This window comes from Camelus bactrianus, chromosome 4 (assembly GCF_048773025.1).
Source record: "Camelus bactrianus isolate YW-2024 breed Bactrian camel chromosome 4, ASM4877302v1, whole genome shotgun sequence".
NCBI lineage: Eukaryota > Metazoa > Chordata > Mammalia > Artiodactyla > Camelidae > Camelus > Camelus bactrianus.
Window position 1 is genome coordinate 71,103,584 of NC_133542.1, and position 27,254 is coordinate 71,130,837.

A 27,254-nucleotide genomic window follows, 5' to 3' on the forward strand; every position below is an offset into this window, starting at 1 on the left:
AGTGAGATGCTGCCCTTCCCCACAGCGGAAGGGAAGGGAGGAGGTGCATCTCCATTTCCTTGGCATCCACTCTGTGACCATTGGACACTTGGACATGTAGGGTGGGGCACCTCATGGGTCATTTTCTCCTAGGCTGGGTGGCAGTGGCTGGGTTGGGGCAAGGACTTCCTGTTGGCTCAGAACCAACACAGGGCAGACGTGAGAGAGGTCTGGGGATCGTTGGTCTTGTCTCTGGGCAGTTCAGATGCCCAAATTCTGTGATCCAGGGGGCTTGGTGGTGGTCTTTTCCACCTTTCTCAGCTGCCCTCTCCTCTTAGTGACCTGAAGCCCTTGGGCTAAGATGTGGTGGGGCACTTTTGGGGAGCTTTGGGGCACCCAGTGGCAGGACAGGTGCCCCTGGAACAGAAGGAACTTCCTCAGACCTTGACCCTCCTCTCACCCCCAACTCACTGCAGAGACTTCCTGCCCCGGGGATCTGGTATTGTCACTCGACGCCCCCTGGTCTTGCAGCTGGTCAATGCCACCACAGGTATGAGCTTCCCCTCTTCGGGCCTCCGTCCCCATCTGGACAGAAGGGATAAAAATGCATAAAGGAGAGGTGGCATTGTTGTGCGGGAGGGAAAAGGAGGCAGTATTGGGTGGAGTGTTGTGGGAGGGGTCTTTTTCCAGTGGGAGATGGGACCCAGGTGGGTTCTGGGCTGTGATGCTTACTCCCCGCCACCCACCCCACTTCTGGGGAAGAATATGCTGAGTTCCTGCACTGCAAGGGGAAGAAATTCACCGACTTCGAGGAGGTGCGCCTGGAAATCGAGGCTGAGACCGACCGGGTCACCGGCACCAACAAGGGCATCTCTCCAGTGCCCATCAACCTCCGAGTCTACTCACCACACGGTAAGGAGGCCTGGCCCCGCCCCCGGCCTCCCGGCTCCCTCGCTGAGCCCCGCCCCCTAGCTGGCGCCTCCGCCCACCCTGGCCACGCCTCTAACGGGCCTTAGCCTTAGCCCTTCGCGTTTCCCTAACCCCACCCACCTACGGCCACGCTCCCAAGCAGATCCCCTCTAAGCCCGGCCCTGTTCCTTAATCCGCCCGCCCACGGCCACGCCCCTCGCCTTGAGCCCGCCCTCTCACCGCCCTGTCCAGTGCTGAACCTGACCCTAGTGGACCTGCCCGGAATGACCAAGGTCCCGGTGGGGGACCAACCTCCTGACATCGAGTTCCAGATCCGGGACATGCTTATGCAGTTTGTCACCAAGGAGAACTGCCTCATCCTAGCCGTATCCCCGGCCAACTCAGACCTGGCCAACTCCGATGCCCTCAAGGTCGCCAAGGAGGTGGACCCCCAGGGTAGGTTCCCACAGGCAGCCGATGCACAAGGCCCTGGGGGTCTTTTCACAGTGTAAGGGAGAGGGTCTAAGCTAATAGCGATGGAATCAGATATTTAACTTTAAAAATCATTTTGGCTACTGTGGAGAATGAATGAGTGAGAGGAGAGCAGAGGCAGGCAAGTGGGTCAGGGAAGGAGTGATCTGGGAGATGGCGGGAGCGGGATGGGATTGTGAGTGCCTGTGTCAGGGCAAGTGCAGAAGTAGACAACCCTCTCCTGCCACTCTCCAGGTCAGCGCACCATTGGAGTCATCACCAAGCTGGACCTGATGGACGAGGGCACAGATGCCCGCGATGTTCTGGAGAACAAGCTGCTCCCGCTGCGCAGAGGTAGGCAGGCCACGCCCCTGCCCCTCCCCTTCATCCCCGCCCCCTGCAAGGCTGGTTGCCCCTGAACTCCACCCCATCCACAGGCTACATTGGGGTGGTGAACCGGAGCCAGAAGGACATAGATGGCAAGAAAGACATCACAGCTGCCTTGGCTGCTGAGCGCAAGTTCTTCCTCTCCCACCCTTCCTACCGCCACTTGGCTGACCGCATGGGCACGCCCTACCTGCAGAAGGTCCTCAACCAGGTAGGCACTCAGGCCAGAATGAGGCCTGGGGAAACCAGCATGAGAACAGAATCATTGAAGTGTGTTTTATGAGGGTTGTCCATTGTCCCACAGCGAGGTAGCTCCAGAGGTTTGCTGATCTTTCCCTGTCTGGGGCCAGGGAGGGGAGCCCCGGAATCCCCCAGGATGGAGAGAAGCCCAAGACCTTCTGTGAGGGTGGCATTGACAAGGGCTTGAGGGCCAGGTTTGGGGTGTACTCAGCTGAAGACGTTGGTTCCTTTTGAAATGGGGAGAGGTTGATCTGGGGTTGGGTGCTCCCAGGGGCTCCCCTAGCTGTTTCTCCATCTGGAATGGGGCTTCCAGAATTACTGAAGTGTTTGCACGGGTGTGTGTGTGTGTGTATGTGTTGACAGGAGGGAGGCAGTGTGTCATGGAATAAAACTGGGGTCTCTGGATGACACACCTGGGTTCCAATCCCAGCTTTGTCACTCACCCACTGAGAATCTCCGACTCTCTGAGCCTCTATTTCTGCATCTGTGAAATAGTAGTAATGGTGATAAGACCAGTTTCTTAGGGTCACTGTGCAGTTAAGGGAGATACTGTGTGTGGGGACCTAACCAGAGTGAGCCCCAGAACTTGAGAATTACCTTAAGGGAGGCTTTAAACCCGGAGGGCACAGGGGCAGACCTCTAGCCATCAGTGCTCCTGATTCATTTCATTTGGCTCTTGCGGTGTCTAAAAATATTAAATTAATCAAAACCAGGTAATTTCAAATAAAAATCTAGATTTCTGCCTTCTATTGAAAATTGAGTTATTGACTCATTAATTCAATTAATATACCTCTGTGAGCACCTACCATGTGCCAGGTCCTGCCCTCAGGCCGCTTTCATTCTGATGGCCAGGGTAGCTGTAGGCAGGGCTGTGACTGCCCTCTCTAGCTCAGCACCTTACCATGTCCACAAGGCCCCCAGACATCCTGGTCCCTGCCTGGTCCTGCGGGCATTCTGGGTTTGTGACCATGGCCTTAACCCTTTCCTCACCCCCACCCCCAGCAACTGACAAACCACATCCGGGACACACTGCCTGGGCTGCGGAACAAGCTTCAGAGCCAGCTGCTGTCCATTGAGAAAGAGGTGGAAGAGTACAAGAACTTCCGCCCTGATGACCCAGCGCGCAAGACCAAGGCCCTGCTGCAGTGAGGCCCTCCCCACCTCCTGACTCCCCATCATGGAGCTGACCCCTCCCCTAGCGACCCAGCATAGGGCTGTCCCAGGGCCACCTCCACTGGGCTGCTACTGCCCCCTCAGATCATACCACTCTCCCCCCAGGATGGTCCAGCAGTTCGCTGTAGACTTTGAGAAGCGCATTGAAGGCTCAGGGGACCAGATCGACACCTATGAACTGTCAGGGGGAGCCCGCATCAACCGGATCTTCCATGAACGCTTCCCCTTTGAGCTGGTCAAGGTAGGCAGGCTCCCCAGGGGCAGGAGGGCCCAGGACCACCTATCTAGGACTCTCTCATGCATACGTTTGCTGACCCTACCAGAGGCCCTGGGAGGGGGGTGGGCCCTGTCTTGACCTCCCAGGTAGCAGCCCTCTTGCTGCTGACCAGCCATCTCTTTCTCTCCTCCACAGATGGAGTTTGATGAGAAGGAACTCCGAAGGGAGATCAGCTATGCCATCAAGAATATCCATGGCATTAGGCATGTATTGGGACCGGGGAGGGGAGCTGAACCCTGGAAGGCAGAAGGGGTCTAGCACAGAGGCAGAGGGAGTGATGAAGTGAGCCTCCTTCAGGAGGGACCAAGAGTCCTAGTCTCCAATTTCCTCAACCCTGACTTTCTGGCTCCCAGCTTGGACAGGCTCTGGCTAGAGGAGGTGGATGGGAGGCCTGGGCCACCCCCCTCCCTGGCCTGCTGCCCTCCTTTGCTTGTCCCTGGGGGCAGGTCCTGGAGGCTGAACCAGCAGGGCAGAGCCCAGGACAACAGGTAGCTTGGGAAGAACCCTCTAGGCTAGGGCCATCTGCCCATCCCCAGGGTGAGACAACTCCCCCAGCCCTGTCCAGTGCAAAGCTGCGCAAACCACTGGGTAGGGCCTGGGTGAGAGCATCTAGATGTTGGTCTGTGAACCTTTTATGGTGGGATGAGGCCTTTTAACCCTCCAGACCCTCCCATAGTCCCATTAGCCCAAAGTTGGCCACATTCCACCCCACTTCCATCCTTCTAGCCGACCCCAAGGCCTGTGGAACAGGAAGGAAGACTGGGAAAGATTGTTCCTTAAAAGCGTAACACCCCCCACCTCATTCAGGGACCCAGATCTACACTGTTCATTCAACAAGGAAATTTAAAGCACCTGATTTGTGCCAAGCAGTGAACAAGACCAGAATGTCACTGCTTTCATGCAGGTTCAAGACCAAGGTTTGGCATAGAATTTACAGACTGCACTGAGCAAGGCACAGAAAAAAAAAAATCTCTCCTAGTCTTAAAATAAAATGCTTTATTCCCAGAAAGGCTCTTAAAGAGAACCCAGTCCGACAGCTTTCAAACCAATTTCTAGCCATAAAACCTTTTTATGAAGAGAATCTTAAGAGGAAGCAAGATACACAACAGTTATAAGCAGACCTTGTCTTGCCCTAAAAAGCGCTGGTTGAAAAGTCTTTCGTTTGAATCCCTCCCACTCATTTTACAGACGGGGAGACTGAAGCCCAGAGAGGGGTAGGGGGAGGACCCTGGGGGCAAAGCTCAGGGGGTCGGGGCGGGGCCCTGGCCTGGTGCTCCTACCCGGAGCTGGCCTGTGACACCGTGCCCTTCTCCCGCTCCGGGCGTTCAGAACGGGGCTCTTTACCCCAGACATGGCCTTTGAGACCATTGTGAAAAAGCAGGTGAAGAAGATCCGAGAACCGTGTCTCAAGTGTGTGGACATGGTTATCTCGGAGCTAATCAGCACCGTTAGACAGTGCACCAAGAAGGTAACCCCTGCCCCGCCCTGCTCTGCTGCCAGGTGCTCCCTCCCCACCTCCCCCACTGCCTCCTCGGTAGCATGTTCAGACCTCAGCGGGGTGGGGGAGGCAGGCCACCACAGACCAGGAGAGGGGGACTCTCTGAGGGGGCCTCGCCCAGCCCCTGGGGCCCAGGCCTGGGGACCAAGGGATTAGACACTGGAAAGACAGGTATAATGGTGGCTATTTGCTCTGAGAGCCCACCAAGCGCTCCCCCAGCTCAGAGAGAGGAGGCCCGGAGGGGACCCTGAGCCCCTTCCCTGCCCTCAGAGGTGGGGTCATCTTTCGGGGCTCCAGGGAGGGGTCTTGGGGAAGCCTTGGCCCTGGGGACAGATGAGGTACAAGACCTTCTCTGGTGCTGCTCTAGGGGCCTGGATGGCCAGAGGGATTCAGAGGACCCAGAGCAGGTACCCTGACTCCTCACTGTCCTTCATATTCCCCATTCTCACCCCACCCTCACTTAGGACCCTCACTCAGGACCCTCACCCAGGACCCTCCGTGTCCCTTCCATCCACATTCGGCCTGCCAGGGACAGAGCCCTCTTCCATCTGCTGTGTCATCTGAGCCTCACAGAACCACTCAAGGAGGGCAGGGCCAGGCAGGGAGGATGGCACCCATTTCACAGCAAGAACACTGAGGCTTAGGAGGTCAAGCGACTTGCCCAAGGTCATATGAGCTAGGAGGTGGCAGAGCTGTCACTTGAAGCCAAGGCTTTGGACTCCAAGTCCAGTTCTTGTTTGATTCCACGCCTCAGCCTCCCTTCCTTTCCCCTCCCCACTGCTGCCCCGGCCCCTCTCTATCACCATCTCCACTCTTTCTGTCTTTCCTCTTCTCTCTCTGTCTTTCCAAACTGATCTCCTCCAGACTTCTTTGGAGGAGAGGCAAAGGATTCCCCTTGAGGAGAAAGGGAAGGGCAGGAGAAGAGCAGGGAGCTGGAGAGTGGTGATCAGGCAGCTACACTGCAACTCCAGGAGGCATCATCTGCACTGTAGTCTATGTAAATGGAGCCCCCTGGAGTTGTGCAGTGCACAGCCTGGGCAGCTGGATACAACAACTTTGGTGGAGGTAGGGAATGGTGCTGGGCTTTGGAGTCTAGATGAAGTGAATACAGGAGATGCTGGGAAACATACAATTGAATAGAATGTGGGTGGATGGGGTCCTGGCCTGGATCAGCACCTCAACAGGACCTGAGGCTATGACAGAGATGGCATAGGAAAAGAGAGAGGGCAGGCTAAGTGTAGCTGAAGAGTTGGGGGGTGGGGTGTCAAGCCCTGGGGAGAGAATATGAAGTCAGTAAGGGCCCTTGGATGGGGCAGGGCCTTGTTCCCTCAGACCCCCCCCCAACCCTCAGAGCCCTTGGGTGGGGTACTTGGCAGCACCTGGAGGTGTCAATCCAGGTGGTGGCAGGAGGGCCAAGTTCCACGCTCACATTGTCTTCTCTCTCTCTTTCTCTGTGTCGGTGTCTCTCTTCCCTCGTGCCCGTGCCATCCTCCATCCCGGACCCTGGCCCTGCTTGGCTTTCACTCCCCTTCTCCTTGCCCTACCGCCCTACCGCCCCGGCTGCTCCTCCTCCTGTCCCCTCCTCCTCCCCGGGTGCAGGACGGGCCTCTTCACACCTGACCTCGCTTTTGAAGCCACAGTGAAAAAGCAGGTGCAGAAGCTTAAAGAGCCCAGTATCAAGTGTGTGGATATGGTAGTCAGTGAGCTCACAGCCACCATCAGAAAGTGTAGCGAAAAGGTATGATGGCCACCTGGGAGGGGCTGGGCCTGGCCGTCTCTTGCTCATGGCCAGGGCCTCCCGTGGGCAGAACCAGCTGCTGAGCAACTGGCAGCCTCTCAGCCACCCATGTGGACCCAGATGCTCAGGCTGGCCCAGGTGTCTCTTGGCCCTGAGGTCTCGTGCCAGCCTATAACCCTGGGTCTACTTGTACTTATAATTCCTTCAGGCCCCTATCCCTGCCGGAAGATTTTGCTCTAACCCAAGCATCCTCAGTGGCCCCTTTGACCATGACGATGATAAGAAGATGGCCACTGTTTACTGAGCACCTACTGTGTGCCAAGCACTAGGTTAAGTGCTTGCCCTTATTATCTGATTTAATCCTTTAACCACCCTAAGAAGTACATAATATTAGCCCCATTTTACAGATGACAAAACCAAGTCTCAGAAAAGAAAAGCAGGGTGGGATTCAGATTTAGGGAGGCCAAGGGAAGAGATGTGGGATCAAGGCCTCCTGGGGTGGGGGAGCTATCCCAGTCCCTCGAAACCAATTTGCCTAAAAGCATATTGGATTACTCACTTGGCTGTAATCCATACATGTTTGACAGGGTCAGCCTCTTTTGAGTTGTCTGTGACCTTTTGGATGCCTTTTTCCTATTTGTCTATTTTGGGGCATTTGGGGGACTTTTAGCCAGATCATCTGAAGCAGTTCTTCCCCGGAGACTGCATGAGCCCAGACTCACCTGTATTTGAAAAAGTTCCCTATGCTGGGAGGTGGGGGCACATCTACCTTAATTTCATGTTCCAAATAAGTATCACAGTTTTCGTGGCTCATACACAATTAGTCCCGTGCACGCCTTTCACAATCCTCTTTCATTTTTTTTGCTCACTTTTGTGCCAAATAGGGGTAGGTTAAGCAAATGAGCATCCACTCAGTGCCTGGTCCAGATGGAATCACATCTGGGCTGGACTCTCCATTGCATAGTAAATATCGTGACATCTAATTCACGGTCCCACTGCATCGTGAATACTAAGTCACACAATCTTACTTTTGTTAGCTAAAAACGATGGAGTTTATTGTAAGCTGCCTCAAATCCCTTTACAAAAGAAGACAAAATATAACAATTTTTTTAATCTGGATTTTTGTTATGAAAGTAATACATTCTCAATTAAAGAAAATTTGGGAAATGCCCAAGAATAAAAAAGAGGCAATAACCCTCCTTTTCCAGACAGCCATATTGAGATTTTTGTACGTTTCTTACAAATACACTTCTTTTTTAAAAAATAAAATCATCAGTATTGATTTTGTTCTGATCACTCATGATTTATAAAAATATTCAAATAGCACAGAGAAAGCAAAAGTCCCTGTAACCCCACAACTCTAGAGATAAGGGCAGCTAGCAGCACACACTTCCTAATTACAACTATACATCAGTTTTAACCTCAGTGGGATCACACTAACCACACTGACCTCTGAACTCTTCCTTTTAACTGAAGTGAGAAGTGTGCAGTGGAATCCTCGTACATAGCTACATAAAGATGATGCCCTCGAACAGCTGAATTACATTCCACTGTAGAACTGTGACATGATTTATATATTCAGTATCCTATTGACAGACATTTAGGTTGTTTCAACCTTTTTTTTTTTCCTTTTACAAACAGTACCGCAGTAAACAGCCTTATAAATGTATTTGTAGTACTTATCTTGTTGTTTCTTTAGGATAACTTTCTAAGATAGAATTGCCTAGTCAGTGGATGTGAGCATTCAGTTTTGGTAACTTCACCAATTTACTCCTCCAAAGAATTTTTTCTGTACAGAGGTTTATTGACTTTGTTAAATAGTCACACTGTGAATATATTCGTATCCTGCTTTTTCACTTAACCACATAAGTTTTGGGGGATATTATTACGTAGTCTACAGAAGGATTTTTAATAATTGCATAAATTCTATGGAATTACCACGGTATACTTAACTTAACCATTTTCCTATTGGTGAACATTGAAACTGTCTCTAGATTTTCAATATTGTAAATGACCTGGTGGGAGGGGAGGGTGTAGCTCAATTGGTAGAGTGCTTGCTTAGCATATATGAGGTCCTGGGTTCAACCCCCCCAGTGCCTCCATTAAAAAGAAACAAATAAACCTAATTACCTCCCTCCCCCTACAAAAAAAAACCTCTAAAAATAAAAAATAAATAACCTGGCAATAAACATCCTTGTACGTAAAGAATTTTACTTTTCTTTCTCTAGGACTATTTTAAATTAGGATAAATTCCTAGAAGACTGATTACTAGATATAAACTTTTAAAAACTGTGGAGCACTTTGCCGAATTGCATTCCAAAAAACAGTAATTAGTGTAAAGGGCAGTATCTTGGAAACAACCCAGATGTCCATCAAGAGGGGATTGATTATATAAAGTATCACACAGGTGATGAAAAACTATAGTTGTTAAAAGGGCGAGGGATATTTATTTCCATTTATGTGTCCCTCCACAATGTACTGTGGTAAAAAAAAAACAAAACAGGTTTTGGAAAAGAATGTATAGAATTTGGGGGGAAATAATTTATATAAGTGATAAATATATATAATGTATATAATATAATATAACATAACAATATATAAATGATAAAATTCCAAAGGCACAGTTGCTCACCATCATTTTAAGAAGGCAAAGAACACAAACATTTTTTTCGTTTCTACTTCACAGTCATTAGTCATGTTCAGACTTCTTACAGTGAGTTGGTAGATTTTTGTGAGCAGGAAAATTGATCAACAAAAACTTTAGAAAGGAAGCTTTTCAATTATTTCTTTTAAAAAATTTGCCTTTTGATTAATGCATAGTAATTTTTTCTTTACATGGTAAAATTCACCCGTCTTCATCTTTATCAGTTTTCCTCCCCAAGTCTTCTCAATTTAGCAAGCCACTCCTGCTAATTATGCCTAGCCCTTCTGGGATCCAAAGATGAACTCTGGAGTTTAATGTCAAGCACAGGGTGTGCTGCTCAATCCTCTCAACAACCCTAAGAGAGAAAGTGCTGTTATTACCCCCATTTCACACATGGAGAAACTGAAGCTCAGAGAGGTCCAGTCACTTTTCCAAGGAGAGTCAGCAGGGCAGGGGGCTGGCTTTGAACCCAGGGCCTGCGTTCCTGACCGCTAAACCCTGGGCTCCAGGCTGACTGTCCCACTGAGCCAAGAACTGAGAGAGGAAAGTTCCATTTCAAAAAACTGGCTAAAAGTCCTGGAAATGCTCAGATGCAGCCAGAACGGAAAAAGATGCTCAAAGGGAACAGAACTTCTCGAAGGGGCTGAGGCTGCCCTATCACGTGGAAAACTTGACAAATGTAAGATCCAGGCGGTTCGAAGGAGAACTGGTCATGCTCTTTGGCAAATTGCTCCCTCCTCCTTCCTCCTTGCTCCCCCTCACTCTGGGGGTGGGGGTGCCGGGCGAGCACTTGGGACCATCTCAGAGGAGGTCTTCTGGTGGCGATGACTCAGTCCTGACTCTGCCGTAACCCAGACACTGTGAGGAGGAGTGAGAGCCCATCTTTGAGCCTCATGGGGCAGCAGTGTCCACTGGGCCCCTCCAGCCAGCATTTGTTTTTAAGCCCCTGATCCCAGGCTGCCTTGTCTCCCAGGTCCCCTGTGCTTGGCCACATCAGCCACACCCTTGGCACAGCCATGGGATGGTCAGGGGGAGGAGGGAGGGATGTGGCATCTCTCAAGCCTGCCTCTCCTGGGCCGGCATCCAGGGCGCTGCTTTCTTCCCCACCCTCCTGCCTCTTCCGATGCCCCCCACCCCATCTCCTTGGCCTTCATCTTACACTCAGAATCATGACCTGTGACCCAGGCATGCTAACCTCCAGCTCTTTTCCCACATAGGGGGATCCACCTGAGGGGCCTGACCCAGGAACGGGAAGAGGGACAAGTTGTGGGTCTAGCTTTGCCTGGCCTGGTCCCCATCGTGGTAGAGGGCGGGGCAGCAAGCCTGGAGGTAGACTCCCACCATCCACAGCTGAGTGAGCCCCCGTCTCCCAGGAGTTGCTGGTTCATGAGCCAGAGGCAGAGGAGTCCATATCCACTCACCCTGGCAAGGAGGGCAAAAACATCCATCCTTCATTCATTCCCTCATTCCTCCAACATGCCGTCTTTGAGCACTGGTGGTGTGACCAGCCCTGCCCCTGCCTTAAGGGCAATTACAATCCAGTTTGGTGAGGAAAGGTGGGGGTGAGGGGGGCACATGAAGGCAGGCCCCTAATCCGGACCTCAGGAGGTCCCGACAGGCCTTCTGGAAGAGGTGACATTCAACAGAGTCTTGAAGGAGGAGTCAACCTAGGCTTTGCCCAGAGCCTGGCTGAGCTGAGGGCAGAGTTCACATGCTTAGGGGTAAGGGTTTGGAGCAACTTCCCCCTTGTCTTCAGTTGATGAAAACAGGGGGGAAACAGGTGCAGCTGAGCTCCTACCCGGGAGCAGTGCGGTAGAGACAGACTGGCTGGCTGGCCAGCTCAGAGCCAGGCAGATGTGGCTGGGGGTGATGGTGCCAGGCCAGGGCATGCAAAGGGAGGCAAAACTGGTGGATTCTACCAAGAGGGCCTGGGGCCTACCCATGCCCCTGCAGGGTACTGCTCATGCTGCTGGCACCCCCACCCTACTCTGCATGCCCCACCCCCACCCCCTCGCATGCCTGTGCCTCCTGCATGTCCTTTGTGTGACTGCTGGTTTTCCCCTATGCCCCACCCCCAGCTCTGACAAAGATCATTGCCTGTCCCCAGCCTGACTCAGGAGGCCAACTGGCACCTTGGGCCCTACCCTCCCCAGATTCTCCCTGGATAGTACTCTGTAGGCTGTTATCTGCCTGATTCCCCCACCTAACTGTGCTTCCAATCCATTGAGAAGGCAAAGGGTAGCCCTGAGGATCAGTGAAAGATTTGGGAGCTAAGGGTGCCCCAAACAAAGGCTTCTATCATAAGGTCTGTTTCCAAGATGGCTGCCACCAAGATGGCGGCCAAGGACCAGGCTGATTCCCAAGGCGTTTGTGCGCCTGGCAACTGCCCTCCCCCACGAAATTGCCCAGGTAGGCTAGTGAAGAGGGCCTGCAACCAGGAAGACCCTTGAATTGCCGTTTGGAATCCACACTTGGGGGAAGGGGTGGCCGTGGCTTGGTGCCATCAGCTTCCAGGGACTCTAGGTGTCTCTTCCTCGCGTCTCAAGCATCCCGCGTGTGCCTCCCACCCCACGCCCTGCATCCCTGGACTCTGGTGGGGTTTGGATGCTCCCTGCCTGTGCTCCCTGTGTACGTGGCTTTCTTCCCTCCCACCCTTCCCCAGCTCCAGCAGTACCCTCGGCTGCGGGAGGAGATGGAGCGCATCGTGACCACTCACATCCGAGAGCGCGAGGGTCGCACCAAGGAGCAGGTGAGCCCACAGCAGCTCCCCTTCTCCCCTTGCCTTTCACTCCTGTCCCTGGGCTCACCTCCTTCTTCCCATTTTGTCTATTCTGTCGCAGTCTCCCTTATACTTTCTCTCTTCATGTTAACTTTCTGCCTTTCTCTCTTTTTTATTGTGAGAAAATATATAGCACATAAATTTTACTCTTTTAATCATTTTAAAGTGTGCAGTTCAGTGGTATTAAGTACATTCATGTTGCTGTGCAACCATCACCACCATCCATCTCCAGAACTTTTTCATCTTCCTAGAATGAAACTCTGTTCTCATTAAACAGTCACGCCCATTCCCCCCTCCCCCCAGCCACTGTCAACCACCATTCTACTTTCTGTCTCTATGAATTTGACAACTCTAGGGACCTCATGTAAGTGGAAGTATACAGTGCTTGTTATGTGGCTTCCTTCACTTAGCATAATGTCCTCAAGGTTCATCTATGTTGTAGCATGTGTCAGAATTTCTTTCCTTTTTCAGACTGAGTAATATTCCATTGTATGGATATACCACATTTTATTTATCCATTTTCCCCCTTTTGGCTATTGTGAATAATCCTGCTATGAATATGGATGCAAAAATATCTTGTTGAGACCTTGCTTTCAATTATTTGAGGTATATTCCCAGAAATGGAATTGCTGGATCATACAGCAATTCTGTTTAATTTTGGGGGGCATGACCATACTGTTTCCCACAGCAGCTGCTGCATTTGACAATCCCACCATCTGTTTCTCAGCTTTCTGGCAGTCTATCCTCTGGTCATCTCTCTTTGGGCCTTTTTATTTGCTGTTTTTCTGGGTCACCAGACACCCCTTGTGTGCACCCGCTTCCTGATAGTTATTTATCAAATACTCATTCATTCATTCAATCACAACATAGTCACTGAATGCTGCCTCTGAGCTGGGCAGAGCAGAGGTGAGCAGGCTCCCTCATGTCTGCACACACTCACAGAGCTCACAGGCAGTTCCTCTTTCCTTGTCCATCTCCCTGTCATCCTTCTGTCTATATTTACCTCTGGCTCCCAATTCCCAGCCTCCATCCTCATACACCCTTTCTCCACAATGGTGCTGTCCCCAGTCACTCATATTTTTCTTGCTGAGGTTGTGTTTTTAAATCCTCATTGGTTTCTTTTTAATTACAAAAGTGATACATACTCAACAAAATATTCAATGTGGAAGTCATTAAATTACAAGTAAATGTTCCTCCATTCTCTCTCCCCTGCCCCCAGTCTCCCACAGAATAACCATTATTAAAAGTTTGGTATGTCCCCTTCCAGACTTTTTTCCCAGGCACATATAGATTCCAGATTACCTCTAAGTCCTAAGGAAACACAATCCTGCTGTGTGTCTTGCCTTTTTCTCTAAAGATAATGGTAGCTAACATCTGTTGAGCACCCATTACATGTCAGACACCTGACCTTCCTTGTCTCATTGTGTCTTCCCCACTCCCAGGAGGCAGAAACACTTCATTTGTGGAACTTTAGGCTCAGTGAGGACAGGCTCACAGGAAGCAGCAGGGCCTGGGTCTGAACCCGACAGTGTATGTCAAGAATGTCACTCCCATGCAGCGACTCAGTTACAAATTCCATCACTCTTATTTGCAAAGGACTTTTTCCCTTGCCAGAACCTAGAAATCATCCTTATTCTTTTGAACAGCTGTAAAGTGCTGGGTTGTTTAGAGGATACCATAACCTATTTCACCTTCTGCTGGCCACTGGCTTGTTCCCAGTTTTTCTCTGCTACAAACCACACCAGACTAAACACCCTGGTACATATATCTTCGCTGACTTGTTGAGCTTCTCTGTGAGATATAGTTCTAGAAGTGAATATATGCATTTTAATGTTGTCAAATATTGCCAAACTGCCCTCCATCAAGGTGATACTAATTTACGCTTCCACCAAGAGTATATGAGAGAATTTGTCTTCCCACAAGTGCGCCCACACTGGTCATTACTAGTATTTATTGTTAATTTGATAGGTTAAAAAGGGTCTTGTTTTAACTTACATTTCTCTATTAATGAGAGGGAGCATTTTTTTGAGGTATCCATAGTTATATGCATTTCTTCCATGGATTACCCATTCATGTTCTTTGACAATTCTGTGTTTCTTCTCTTTCACTTATTGATTTACAGGAACTCTTTATTTATTATGGATACTATTATGGATACATTTATTATGGATTATAGATTTACTTACTATGGATTCTGTATGTGCTGCAAGTATGCTTCTCCCAGCTTTTCATGCATTTTAAAACTTTGTGGTATCTTTCCCACTTGCCCGCTGACCTGTGTATCCTTGAAGGTCATGCTCCTCATCGATATTGAGCTGGCTTACATGAATACCAACCATGAGGACTTCATAGGCTTTGCCAAGTGAGTGCTTCCTGGTCAGAGAAGGTGACAACTCTTGTGACTGTGTGTGCGTGTGTGTGTGCGCGCACGTGTGTGTGTAGGACCCAGGTCTGCTGGGTTAAGCCTCTGGGTTTGGTGCCCATTGAGCAGTGGCAATGAAGTTGGGCCTCTTGAGAGGAGTTCGAGACTTTTCTTTCTCTCCTCATTAGTGCTCAGCAAAGGAGCAACCAGATGAACAAGAAGAAGGCTTCTGGGAACCAGGTGAGTGAACCCCAGTGACCCAGGCCGAGGGATGGAGGGTACCAGATGGACGCCGAGCTCTAAGAGCCCCTCCCCCATGGGGAAGGGTCCCGCACGGGCCAGGGAGCCTGTCAGATGCCAGCCACAAGCCTCCCATTCTGCCTCAGTAACCCTCTCTCCTCTCTCCCGATGCTTCTCGTGGTTGCTATGGTTACCTCTTTGCAGGATGAGATTCTGGTGAGTACCAGGACTGGGGTTCTTGGTTTGTGTAGTGTTGGGGAGGAGGGGACCCATTTGTAGTGTGGATATGCAGGGGTCACGAGGGCGTACTTTTTGGCTTGAGCTGCTTGCGCACACCAGCACATGGGTGTGCACACATGCTCTTGGGCCAGAGGCAAGGCTTAGCCACACGCAGAGTCCCACCCCAATCTCCCCATGAGTGTGCGTGTGCTAAGCATCAGCTTCACCCAGAGGTAGACCATGTGGGTTGGGGTGGGTGAAAATGCCTGGCGGGGGGCTGGCACTGAGTAGGTGCTCTTTAAATATCTTTTGGATGATTGGATGGATGGATGGTTGGATGGATGAGAAACATGTTTTTAAGCTGGCATCTCTATCAGAACGTTGAATAAAGAGATGAATGAAATGTCAAGAGACAGGTGCCTCCTCACCTGCTCTGTCCTTCAGCTAGCTGCTGAAACATCACTTCTCAACCCTACTTGTACCACCAGCCATAGAGTCTGAGCTTTTCTGGAGGCCGTCATTTTTTTTTGTGATAATCTAGGGGTTTGTTTGATTACTAGTATCATATTTGTTTCTCTCCTGAACTCTACAAGGGTCTGTCTTGTTCACCAGTAAAGCCTCAGCCCCCATGGCAGTGCCTGGCACACAGTAGCTGCTCAATAGAATGAAGGAGTTAATGAATACAGTATCCCAGGACAGTTCGGTCCAGCAAACACTCACTGGTGCCTACACTGTGCTGGTCCCTGGACAGGATTCAGACTCTAACCCTGGAGGCCTGGGCTTGTGGTCAGGACCCAGGCAAGGTGGGAGTTGGGGGAACAGAAAGTCCCTGGTTCCAGGGCTCTGGAAGGGGGCTTTGGATGAGCAGGAAGTGGGGCACAGGTTGGAGTGGCTGAGGAAGGACAAAGGCTGCAAGTCAGGGCAGGAGCAGGGTGGAGAGGTCTGTTGGTCAGATCAGGGAGATGGAGGGCCAGGGTGTGACATTCAGACTCAATTCCAAAGACTGTAACGAAACACTGAGGGGATCCTCAGAACAGGACAGGGTAGGAGAGAGAGAGGTCATGGGGCACCTGGCTATTGTGTCCCTGTTATTGGCTCAGGACAGTCCCAGGGACAGCTGCTTCCTGCTGTGAAAAGTAACTTTGCCTGTTCCTCTGGGCTTTCCCGGGAAGAGAGGTCTGGGGAATTTGTGCTTAGCCCCTTCCCCCATCCCCACTCCCTACCACCCTACCGCTGTCTGGGGCCTGGGAGCAAAGATTCTTAGAACTCCACTACCTAGCATTCATGGATTCATGCCACAAATATTTATTGATCACTTACTGTCTGTGAGCACATTGCCAGATGCTAGGATACACCAGTGAGGGAGAGAACCACAATTTAGCAAGACAGGCTGACATCAGCAGGTTAACACACACACACACACACTTAAAATTACAGACATCGTCATAGAAGAAAGCTTAAGGGAGGGATAAAAGATTATAGTAGGGGTCCTAATTTATACTGGGGGCCCAGAGAGAGCCTGCCTGAGAATGTGACTTCTGAGCCCATACCCAAAGAATGAGTAGGATTTGCCAAGCAAACAGGAGGCAGTGCTTTCTAGGCAGAGTCAACAGGAGCATGTGCAAAGTCCCTGAGGTCAGAAACAAGTCTTTGAATAAATTGACTCTTCAGCTGAAAAGATACTCAGAGTTGTCTTGCCCAGTTGGCCACCTAAACTCTGCTTGCACACATTTTAGCAGTGGGGAGCTCTTCCCCTACCAAAGCCACCAGTCCCCTTCTTGGATGGCTCTGACTGTGAGAAGGCTTTTTCTCCTGAGCTGACCTCTGCCTTCCTTTGTCGTCCACTCTGTTCACTTGTGTTTCAAACCTGGGCAGGTCTGGCCCCCACCCCCATCGACCCAGCCAGGCCTCCAAGAGCTGGGGGAGGGGTGGGCTTCTGAGTGTCTCTCTTGGCCTACCCCATCCTCCCCAGAAATCCTGGCCTCTGCCCACTGACCTCCTTCCCCCTCACCCTCCAGGTCATCCGGAAAGGCTGGCTGACCATCAACAATATCGGCATCATGAAGGGGGGCTCCAAGGAGTATTGGTTTGTGCTGACTGCTGAGAATCTGTCCTGGTACAAGGATGATGAGGTAAGTAAAAGGCCGCTGGTCATCAAGGGGTTTGGCTGGTGGCCAAAGTCAGGCTCAGACCGGACCATGGCCTTGGAGTGGACTGGACCACTCAACAGGGGTATTTTAAAGTCCCGTCAAAGACCTTGGATGGATGTGGGAGGTAAGGACCAGAGGCAGGCAATCCTGGGGGCTCCTCCAGGCTGGATGGAGAAGATGGCTTGGCTGGGCTGGGGAGCTTGGGGCTGAGTGCCCTGGAGAGGGTGGGCAGGGGTGCTGGGCCCCACTCCCTGACCCCGCCAACTCTGCAGCCTTCCTGTTTTCCTGCTCCAGGGCGTGCCTCCTCCTCCATGGCCCCCACAGACCCATGACACACAGGAGTCCAGCTGCCAGACACCCTGTTAACCCCTGCACCCCAGTCCCCTGGACCCCAGCAGTCCGAGGGAGATGCCTAGGGCGCCTCCGGCCTGCAGGGCCAGGAGTGATGAGGCCTCGCAGAGGCCCCACGGCAAACCCCTCCCTGCCCCCCAGGGCACATGGAACCCTGGCCACCTCCCTCCCCTGCTGCTGGTCTCCTTTAAGAACATGTCTGTTTGGCTTCCACATCTGGATTCCAGAGGTGACCAGAGAGAGCAGGGAGGGCTGGTGGGGGGTGGGGGGGTTTGTGGTAATGAACTCCAGCTGGCCAAGCAGTGGGGGAAGGGACCCCCTTCTTCATGAAGGGGCTGTTGGAGAAGAGGGTGCTCTCAACAGGGCAGCGGAGCTTGGGGTGATAGCCTGTGATTTTGGTCTCCAGGCCCCCTCCTTGATCCCTGCCCCCTCCAAGTCGCCCCACGCAGGGCCCCCTCCCCACCTTGGGCGGGGCCCTCTGTCATCACTGTCAGGGGCGCCAAGCCATCTGGACCTCATTACCCCAACCCTGGCCTCTCCCAGAGCACAGGGGCCCCTGGAAGGGGTGGGGTGTGAGGTGGCGCTGGGGTGTGGGGGTTGCTTCTTGCTCTGCCGCCCAGGCAGGCTCCCTAGATGAGCGCACTGACCAGGGGTGCCAACTGCTGGCCCCACAACTCCTGATGCTCCAGTGTTGAGATTCCTTACACAGGGCCAGCGGACAGTGTGACCTGGGGCTGTGGGCCAGCGACTGGCTACTCTGGTGGGGAGGAGGGAGAATATTTGAGAGGGGCCCCCATCCTTGTGTTTGGGGGGCTTCTTTTCTAAGCTTTGTGTGTACCTTTGAGTTGAGTCATGTGTGGAAGTCGGCGCTGAGTGTATGTTGGGTGTGGGAGTAGGTGTGGGCAGTGAGTGCTGGGAAGAGGGGATGTATGAGACTTGTGGACATGGTATGTGGGTGTTTTATAGGAGAGGGTTTGGGGGATAAGCCTCTGGGCTTGTTTGGTATATGTGGGTCTGCATGTGTGTGGGGGCAGACCATGTGTGCCTGACTCTAGTGTGTGTGCCTGTGTTTGGTGTGTTTGTGTAGGTGTGTGTGTGTGGTGAGTGGGCTTGAGGAGGGAGGGGCCTCATGTGGAATATTTGAGAATATGTATTGTATTGGGGGTGTAAGGATGGGAGAGGGCCAGTGTTCCATTGTAAGTGGGTGTGTGTGTGCATGCACTTGTGATGTGTGTGTGCTCGGGACATGGATGTGTGATTTGAAGTCTGAATGTGGAAATGTATGCTCCTGAGTTGCAAGGGTGTTCATGCTGAGGTGAGGTTGCATATATGTGTTGGAAGTGAATGGATGTTTTGCACTAAAACAGCTGGGGAGATGGAGGTGGTCCAGGCTCGGGGGAGGGTGATCTGTCTCCCTTCTCCACCCATCCACCAGCCATCTGGTCTTTGGGACTTGGGTGGCTCTCTGGGCAGCGAGGCGGCCGCCCACATCCCCAGCCCTCTCTGACCCCCCCATCTTCTCAGTCTTCCTCCACCACCCATCAGCACCCCCACCCTGTCCCACAGCAGGGTGGCACCCCCATCCCTCTGTGCCACCTCCCAGCCCACCCTTTGCCCCCCCCCAGCCCCCTGTCCCCGCTCCAGGCTCCGGTTCTGGGATGGCGAGTGGGGGTCAGTCCAGCTCTCCAGCGGCGGCGCCGAGGGTCTAACCCAGCCCAGCCTAACCAATGTGCAGACTACTGTACAATTTGGGAGTCCTGAACAGATAGTCTAAACACTGGGTAGACGGAGTGGAGGTGTCCTCTGATCCATCCAGGCAGCAGTGTCTGTTCGGCGGGCAAGAGCTTCAGCCCCATGTCCTGGAGATGCGAGGCCCCCAGCCCAGCCCAGCCAGCCCGGGGTCCCCTCTCTGCTCTGATCCCCTTCTGCCTCCTTTGACGTGGCAGGGGTGAGCCGGAGCTGTGGCTGGGAAGGAGGGGCCTGGGGAGGGGGCCGGCCGGCAGGAAGAAGGAGGCTGCTCCTACCTAGTGTCCAACCCCAGAGCGCAGGGCGGGTGGCGGCGGGGCCTCCCTCGAATGCTTCCAGATGTTCCCTAGCCGCGTGTGCAACTTCCTCCTCTCCTCCCCCAGCCGCCCTCTGGGGCTCCCGGCCACCCGCCTGGCATAAAGAGGGCTTTATGTGGCTGGACGGGCCAGGCGGGTGTGGGGGACAGAGGGAGGTGGGCAGGATGACGCCAGGGCAAGGAGCAGGGTCCTCCTCAACCCAGCCCCCTACCCGAAATCCTGGGCGAGGCTTATGTCCAAGCTCTGAGTCCTCCGACACCCACACAGACCTCCCCCACCCCGCCCCCCGGGCATGGGCCCTGTCGTGTTTGTTGGGCTAGTGGGGTACAGGCAGCAGAAACACACCCCCCCCTCCCAGAGCCCCATCCTGGGGTGCCTCTTCCAAAGATCCCTGAGCTTCTTCCCTTGGACAGTGCAGGCTACAGGCGCATGTCGGCCCACACCAGGCGTACACACATGTGCATGTAGGTCTGGCCCTCCCCCGCCTATCCACAGATACACATAACCCCTCCCAGATGATACAGATAAACCAAACATATTCAGCCTATTATGCAAACTATATGCACGTAAATATGTGCACCCACAGCACGTGTCCAAAAGGCACATTCGTGCAAACATAGACATTTACAATCGCCACATACACTTGCATAAGTGTGTAGACATACAAAGATGCTCACACGCACACACAGCCAGGCTGGCACCTCCTCAGGCATACTTGTGCACACGCAGGAACACATGGGCGCACACACAATGGTGAGAGGACACAGGCTTAGGCATGTACGTGTTTGCACAAACACACAACCACACACGTTGCACACACAGACTCACCATCTCCAGGCTTGTGCTGTGTGCCTGATTGCTAACACATGGGCGGCTGTGGGGAGTGGGCTGAGCCAGCCCTTTGAAGCTGCTGGACTGGGTGGCCCCCCTTCCCTGTCTCTCCAGTCAGGAAATGAAGTCAGAGGCTTATCCAAAGCAGGCCCCGTCAGCCAGGCCAGGGGCGAGGGAGGCTGAGTGCGGGGTCCCTGGCTTGCATCCAGGGTTTGCTTGGGCGGGATGTGGGAGCCAGGCTGAGCTTTGCAGCCTCCCCGGGCTCCTAGGCTCTGGCATGGATGCAGAGATTGTGGGAATACCTTGAGTGCCGACAGGAGCCGAGGCGCCCGGCAGGCCCAGGGCTCCATGGCCAGGCTTTCATCAGACAGCACCTGTGCGTGGCAGAGAACAATGCCAACCTCACCCATCACTCTGACCTCTCCCCACAGGAGAAGGAGAAGAAATACATGCTGTCCGTGGACAACTTGAAGCTGCGGGACGTGGAGAAGGGCTTCATGTCGAGCAAGCACATCTTTGCCCTCTTCAACACGGAGCAGAGGTGGTTGCCGGCCCCCACCAGGGCCGTGGGGAGTAGAGATGGGCCCACAGATCCAGAAGGGACAGGGACCTGCCCCAAGCCCTGCAGCAAGTCATGCATTCGTCAAATATTTGTTGAGTTTCTACTCTGTACTAGACTTCATGTCAAGATCTCCCTTTCCTCTGCCCCTCTCCCTTCCCCCTCCCCCTCCCTGCCTCCTTCCCTCCTTCCCTCCTGTCCTTCTACAATCTCTTGGTTAGCACCTGCCCTGTATGAGATACTGGTCCCCTTCTCCTGTTGTTCAGTGTCCAGAGGGGCCAGTGGCAGTACACCTCCCAACCCAGGGCTGACTCTTGTGGACTTTCTCCTACTTGGAGATGAGGGGTCAATATAGCTGCCATCAGGGGAAAGCCTGGGAGGGGGCCAGTGGGGGCTGAGCTCCCAGCTAGGGACTGGATTGTCATGGGTACCCCTTTTATAAGGGCCCAATCCCTTTCTAATAGAGCATTTCACTGCTCATTTCCCTGAATCCTCACAATGACCCTAGGAGGTAGGAATTATAATTAACCCATCTTCCAGGTGGGAAAACTGAGGCTTGGAGAGAGGAAGCGACTTGCCACAGCTGGGACATGAGAAAGCCAGGACTGGCCCCCCAGGCATGATGACCCTGGTCCACACATGCCCCATCTCCCCTCACTATCTGCCTCATCTTGCAGGAATGTCTACAAGGATTATCGGCAGCTGGAACTGGCCTGTGAGACACAGGAGGAGGTGGATAGCTGGAAGGCCTCCTTCCTGAGGGCTGGCGTGTACCCTGAGCGTGTTGGGGTGAGTGGCAAGGGAGTAGGGGAAAGATGCTTAAAATAGGGGGTCCTGGGGGCCATCCTTAGTGATGCCAAGTCATTTCATATTTTCAAGCTCTTTTTGGGCTCAGAAATAGCAGGGATCCTCCCCCTACCTTTCCTGGAGTGGGATCAGAGTTAAGCTTCCTCCCTTCTCCAGTGCAGTTTTACCTGACCCTTTCTCTGCCACAGATGGCATTTCTGGCATCCCTTTCATATGATGGTGGTTTCTTGTGACTGCCTTCACTTTTCTCCCCTCTTTCACTGTGACAATGTCTAGAGTTACCTTATAGTTGGGTGCTGTGCCCTGGGTTCACTCAGTCTCTCCTATTTTCCTCTGTGTGTGTCTACTTCGGCTGGGCTCGCTGGTGGCGGTGGCGGTGGCAATGCTGGTGTGGTGACCTCTATGGCTTTGGTGTGGCCCTCTCAGGACAAAGAGAAAGTGAGTGCGCCCTTCCCTCACCTTCTGCCAGGCACCTGGCTGGCGCCAGATCTGGCTAGGTCTTTAGAATCAGGAAGGGACCTTGGAGATATCCTTTCCTAATTTGTGGATTGGGAAAACTAAGGAGAATTCTAGGCACTAGAGTCAGAGCCAAGATCAGGCTGAATGAAGGTCTGGGATCCTGAGAGGCACTGGGGTGGGCAGAGCCCAGAGACCCAGAGCTACAGGGGAGCTGGTATCTTTGTATTAAGGCCAGTTGCTTCTCTCTGTGCCTCAGTGTTCAAGGCACCCTTGAATGGGCTGGAACCCTGGGGATGCCTGATACCTGACTTTGAGGGCCCAGCCACCCTGATGCCCTTCGTTCTTAATGGCAGGCCAGTGAGACCGAGGAGAACGGCTCAGACAACTTCATGCACTCCATGGACCCACAGCTGGAGCGGCAGGTGGAGACCATCCGGAACTTGGTGGACTCATACATGGCCATCGTCAACAAGACTGTGCGGGATCTCATGCCTAAGACCATCATGCACCTCATGATCAACAATGTGGGTGCACCACCACGTGGTGGGGCGGGTGCTCTTGTGGGACCAGAGAGGTGGGTAGCGAGATTAGCCTGGGGTGGGCACAGGCTAGCCCCTTGAGACAGGTCTGGGGAGGGAGGCACGGGTTCACACCAGAGCTATCCAGTAGAAATACAATGTGAGCTTTGTATGTTATTTTGTCGATTCACATGCCCAAGTTGTTCCAAACATGCTTAAATGTTTTTCAGAAGAGGCTAGAAATCTGCCTTTTTAAAGAACTCCCAAATCATGTTTTGAATTACACCCCTCACAGAACAACTTCCACCTGTGGCTTATTGAAAAAACATGGCCCAAGGGGAAATAGAATTGTGCTGGAATCCTAACTTTGTCATAAATTCCCTGTGTGACTGAGCAAATGAACTACCCTCTCTGAGCCTCTGTTTTCTTATATGTAAAATATGGACAAAAATAGAATTGAGGATTAAATGAATATAAAGTGCATAAAAACACAGTGCCTGGCATGTGGTAGATGCTCAATGTTATGTAAATAATGAATAAATGAGACACAGGCCTATGGCATTAAAAAACCTCAGCATCTCACCATGAATGTTCCAGAGCCTAGGCCAGGTAACATCTGGGGATTTTAAGAACATACCCCGCCCCCTCCACACAGAGACTCACATTTCACTCAGTTCAGGAACACATTCACACCTGTTACTCTAGGGCTCAGAAAATTTTAAACTGTTGCCTTCCTTATTTTGGTCCAATGGAGCAAAGTCCTTGGAAAGGGCTAACTACCCCCATTTTACAAACAGACAAAAAAGCTGAGTAACCAGGTGTCCTGGTTGCATGATAGGCCCTGAGTGTCCTTCCAAATCTGTGACCTTGAACAGTTCACCTTTCTTCTCTGGACCATCTGAGAAAGGGCAAGAGGGGAGGCGTGGGAGCGAGTGAGATCTCCGAGTTTAGGCGGTGGCAGATCCCCATCCCCGAGTTCCCAGTCCTAGTAGGACCCGGCCAGGCTGGCAAATTGGTACAGGCATCAGATACCAGCCCTCTCCTTTCTGCCCGCCTGCAGACCAAGGAATTCATCTTCTCGGAACTGCTGGCCAACCTGTACTCGTGTGGGGACCAGAACACACTGATGGAGGAGTCGGCCGAGCAGGCGCAGCGGCGCGACGAGATGCTGCGCATGTACCACGCACTGAAGGAGGCACTCAGCATCATCGGCGACATCAACACGACCACTGTCAGCACGCCCATGCCCCCGCCCGTGGACGACTCTTGGCTGCAGGTGCAGAGCGTACCGGCCGGACGCAGGTACCAGGGCCGGCTCCCACGGCCCCAAAGCCCCCCAGCCCGGGGCCCGCGGGAGGAGGGCCGGGACCGGGCAGTGGCGCGCCCGCGTCACCGGGGCGGCTCCCACCTGGAGCGAGGGGCGGAGCTTAGAGAGGGGCGGGGCTTGTCGCGGGGCGGGGCTTGCCGTGGAGCGCTGGCTGCGGGGCTGGGTGGAGCCGGAACGTTGGAGCTTCTGGGGGCGGGCTTAAACTCCTGCGAAAACCTGGGGCGCGGTGGGGCGGAGCTTGCGTGCATGGGCGTGGTCGGCACTCGGCTGGGGGCGAGGCCTCGGGGTGGGGCGGAGCCGCTCATCTCCCTCTCTCGTCCTTCTCTTCCGGTCGCCCTTAGGTCACCCACGTCCAGCCCCACGCCGCAGCGCCGAGCCCCCGCCGTGCCCCCAGCCCGGCCCGGGTCGCGGGGCCCTGCTCCTGGGCCTCCGCCTGCTGGGTCCGCCCTGGGGGGGGCGCCCCCCGTGCCCTCAAGGCCGGGGGCTTCCCCTGACCCCTTCGGTCCTCCCCCCCAGGTGCCCTCGCGCCCCAACCGCGCCCCGCCCGGGGTCCCCAGGTGAGTAGGGGCTGAAAGCGGCGGCAGAGACCGCCGGGCAGGCGTGGCCGGGAGGGAGATGGGGCCGGATTTTGGAGTATCGGCCCTAGTCATTCAGAGACCGCCCTCTCCATCCAAGTTACTCGGAACTTGGGTGCCAGAGCCACAGAGGGTGTGGCCGAGGGCTGGCAGAGCCTGCTCCCCAGGGAGCGCTGAGTCCCGCAGGTGGTCGTTTCTGGGTAGGGGGCCGTGGGGTTCATCCCACCTGCCCCCTTCTTTCCAGCACTTGCATGGCGCTTCCCTCCTTTTTCACTCTCTCTCTTGCACACATTGCATCCCTTGTCTTTTCCCCTTCTAGCCGCCCTCCTCCATTCTTCCTTCCATCCTCTACGTCTGTCTCCCAGCCTCTAGTGAGCCTACCTCAGGTTTGAGGATCTGAACCCAAATCCGCTCCAGATGTGTAGATTTTGTTTACTTACACTCAGGGCTACCCTGATGCCCCCACTTCCCAGTCCTGACTCTTTGGACCTGTCTGAAGGTGTTGTCTGGCCTCTGGCCCACAGGAACAGAGGCCAGGCTGTGACTGTGTGACCAGCAAGGTGTGTGATGTGTGTGTGGGCGTGCACACAGGTGTGAGAGTGTAAGAATGGCACCCAGGCATGGGATAGGACATGGAGCAGCTGGGACAGGGGTCTGGGAGCCCTGGGACACCCTGATGGTTTTCTTCCTTCTCCTTGCCTCTGGCCCTACCTGGCTTGGACCAGCATGGTGGGTGTTGGGACAGGAGTGTGTGAAGGCTGCCCCATTTCCAGAGATTTCCAGAGAAAAAGATTCTACTTCATCCCTTCTTGATTCATGACCTTCTTTCAAGGAAGCTCACTCTGATATCTAACTCAGTCTGTCCTGTTTCCACTGGCCATGTTCTCTGAGGAAGAACACATCAGACCAATAGCATCCATTTGTGTTTCCCGATGGCTGGAGAGTAGGGCCATGGGCCTAGCCTCTATGAACCTAAAATGAAACAGAGATGGGACTTACTCTATGGTGATCTGATGGCCAAGGCAGATGGGGTAACTCAGGCAGCACGGTGTTGGTCAGGAGCACTGGGCTGGAGTGGGCCTTTAGGCAAGTCACTTTCCCTTCCAGGATCCCAGTTTCCCTTCTACCAAATGATATTTAACATTCTGCCTTTCTCCCAGAGTTGGTGTGGGGATCAGGGAGAGGGTGGCTATAGGGATGTCACATTAAGTGCAAGTGTGGCTATAGGAGTTCTTTGCTAACTTCCAACACGAGTTCAGATTCCTAAGGGTATTTGACATGCCCAGGCCTGTGCTGAAGTGTAAGAAGAGAACTGTAAGATTTGGTACCTGCTCTGACTCCAGTTTGGCTGACACATGGGAAACCTCTGGCAATACATGGCCCTGCCTCAGAGGAGAGAGCAGTCTGGGGAGCTTCAAGGCAACTTGAATTCAGTGAGGTCTGGGGCTGATGGAGATAAGGCTCAGTTGGTGGAGTCAGGAGGGCGTTTGGGTAAGGAACAGCAGGTGGGCAAAGGTTTAGTGTGGGATGTACTGAGAGCTGCTGGCCAGAGCAGAGTGCAGATAGAATAAGAAAAGATTCTTTAAAGTCCACAGAAGAGGGACTCAATGCTGTGGGCAGTAGGGAGCCATGGAAGGCTCTTGGGCAGAGACATGAGAGCTGGATCCTAAGAAAGCAAGACCTGTCCCTTCTGGAACAATGCAAGTGGCCCTCTGAGCACGCCAGGCACGAGTGTGCAGGGAGCTGGTGCAAATGCCTCCTGTATGCGGGCGAGCTTCTGTGTTGTGACTCCGCCCATGCGTGTGCTTCAGTGTGCCAAGTGGCTGCATGCCCCAGATCCATGCTGCACGTGCCGGCCAGTGAGGGTGCTGGGCAGTGGTGGGGGTGGGGGAGGCGTATGCGTGTTGTTTGTGGGCATATGTGTCAGCGTGTGCATGCGGGGCCGAGGGGCCTCACTGCATGTGTGTGCACGCCCGGGCGTGTGCGTGTGCGTGTCCCCAACCCCCAGGCCTGCCCCGTCCGTGCGTGTGAACTGCCATGTTGATTTCGTGCTGTCTTTCAGAATCACTATCAGTGACCCCTGAGGAGCGTCAGCCACGGTAGGTACAGGCCTCTCCGCCTGCTGCATGAACGGTGTGTCTATCCCCTGCCGCACCAGCTCCACATTGCAGGGCGCACCTGGGACCTCAGAGGCAGGCCCTCCTCCCTCTCCTTTCTGCAGCTCCAGACTTATTCTTTCCTCTTTCTGTCCTTGCTGCCAGCTGGCTCTCTCACCTCCCTTCTCAGCAAGCCTCGGGACTCAGTGCCACTGCCCAAGCCCTCCGTGGCTAGGCCTGGGGAGGTCTTGGGACAGGTTCCATGCCCAAGCTGGTGGAGCTGGGTGCTCTCCAGAGCTGTCAGAGAGCAGAGAGCTCATGGTTCATGATGTTAGGGGCAGAGAGCTTGACGGAGGTTATGTTGAGGGCTGGACTCAGGCAGCCAGAGGCCTTGGAACCTCACCCTAGGGTGCCACACTCATTCCCCCATCTGAGCTGTGCTGCTGGGAGTTCTGGAAACTGAATCCATGATAGGGGAGAGGAGGACAGAATCCCACCTCCTTTATCGTGTCAGCAATTGAGCAGTGATTTGGGGTGAAGGCTCTAGTTGGTTGATGATTTCAGGAAGCCTGAGTTTCCCATCTATACCATAAGCCCAGAGC

General features: G+C 53.4%; 1 protein-coding gene across 17 annotated transcripts in view; it reads left to right on the plus strand.

Moving 5' to 3' along the window:
• The window catches only part of DNM1 (dynamin 1), a 41,806-nt gene that overhangs the window by 12,914 nt on the left and 1,638 nt on the right, over window positions 1-27,254 (plus strand). For 3 of the 17 annotated variants that reach the window (XR_012506562.1, XR_012506563.1, XR_012506566.1), the window contains exons 2-21: window positions 456-529; window positions 742-891; window positions 1,141-1,344; window positions 1,615-1,713; window positions 1,797-1,957; window positions 2,989-3,131; window positions 3,265-3,400; window positions 3,572-3,639; window positions 4,766-4,904; window positions 11,979-12,065; window positions 14,387-14,457; window positions 14,646-14,697; window positions 14,902-14,913; window positions 16,935-17,048; window positions 20,743-20,852; window positions 21,548-21,659; window positions 22,104-22,115; window positions 22,490-22,660; window positions 23,715-23,930; window positions 24,323-24,538. Coding sequence is in view for 12 of the 17 variants with exons in the window: in XM_074362310.1 (XP_074218411.1) it covers window positions 456-529; window positions 742-891; window positions 1,141-1,344; window positions 1,615-1,713; window positions 1,797-1,957; window positions 2,989-3,131; window positions 3,265-3,400; window positions 3,572-3,639; window positions 4,766-4,904; window positions 11,979-12,065; window positions 14,387-14,457; window positions 14,646-14,697; window positions 14,902-14,913; window positions 16,935-17,048; window positions 20,743-20,852; window positions 21,548-21,659; window positions 22,104-22,115; window positions 22,490-22,660; window positions 23,715-23,956; window positions 24,323-24,538; window positions 26,619-26,640 (2,395 nt within the window). In the remaining 5 variants the exon portion in view is untranslated. Of the gene's footprint in view, window positions 1-455; window positions 530-741; window positions 892-1,140; window positions 1,345-1,614; window positions 1,714-1,796; window positions 1,958-2,988; window positions 3,132-3,264; window positions 3,401-3,571; window positions 3,640-4,765; window positions 4,905-6,533; window positions 6,673-11,978; window positions 12,066-14,386; window positions 14,458-14,645; window positions 14,698-14,901; window positions 14,914-16,934; window positions 17,049-20,742; window positions 20,853-21,547; window positions 21,660-22,103; window positions 22,116-22,489; window positions 22,661-23,714; window positions 23,957-24,322; window positions 24,539-25,956; window positions 25,959-26,618; window positions 26,656-27,254 lie in introns of all 17 variants that reach the window. The other 14 variants (XM_074362308.1, XM_074362302.1, XM_074362304.1 and 11 more) reach the window with 9 other exon arrangements.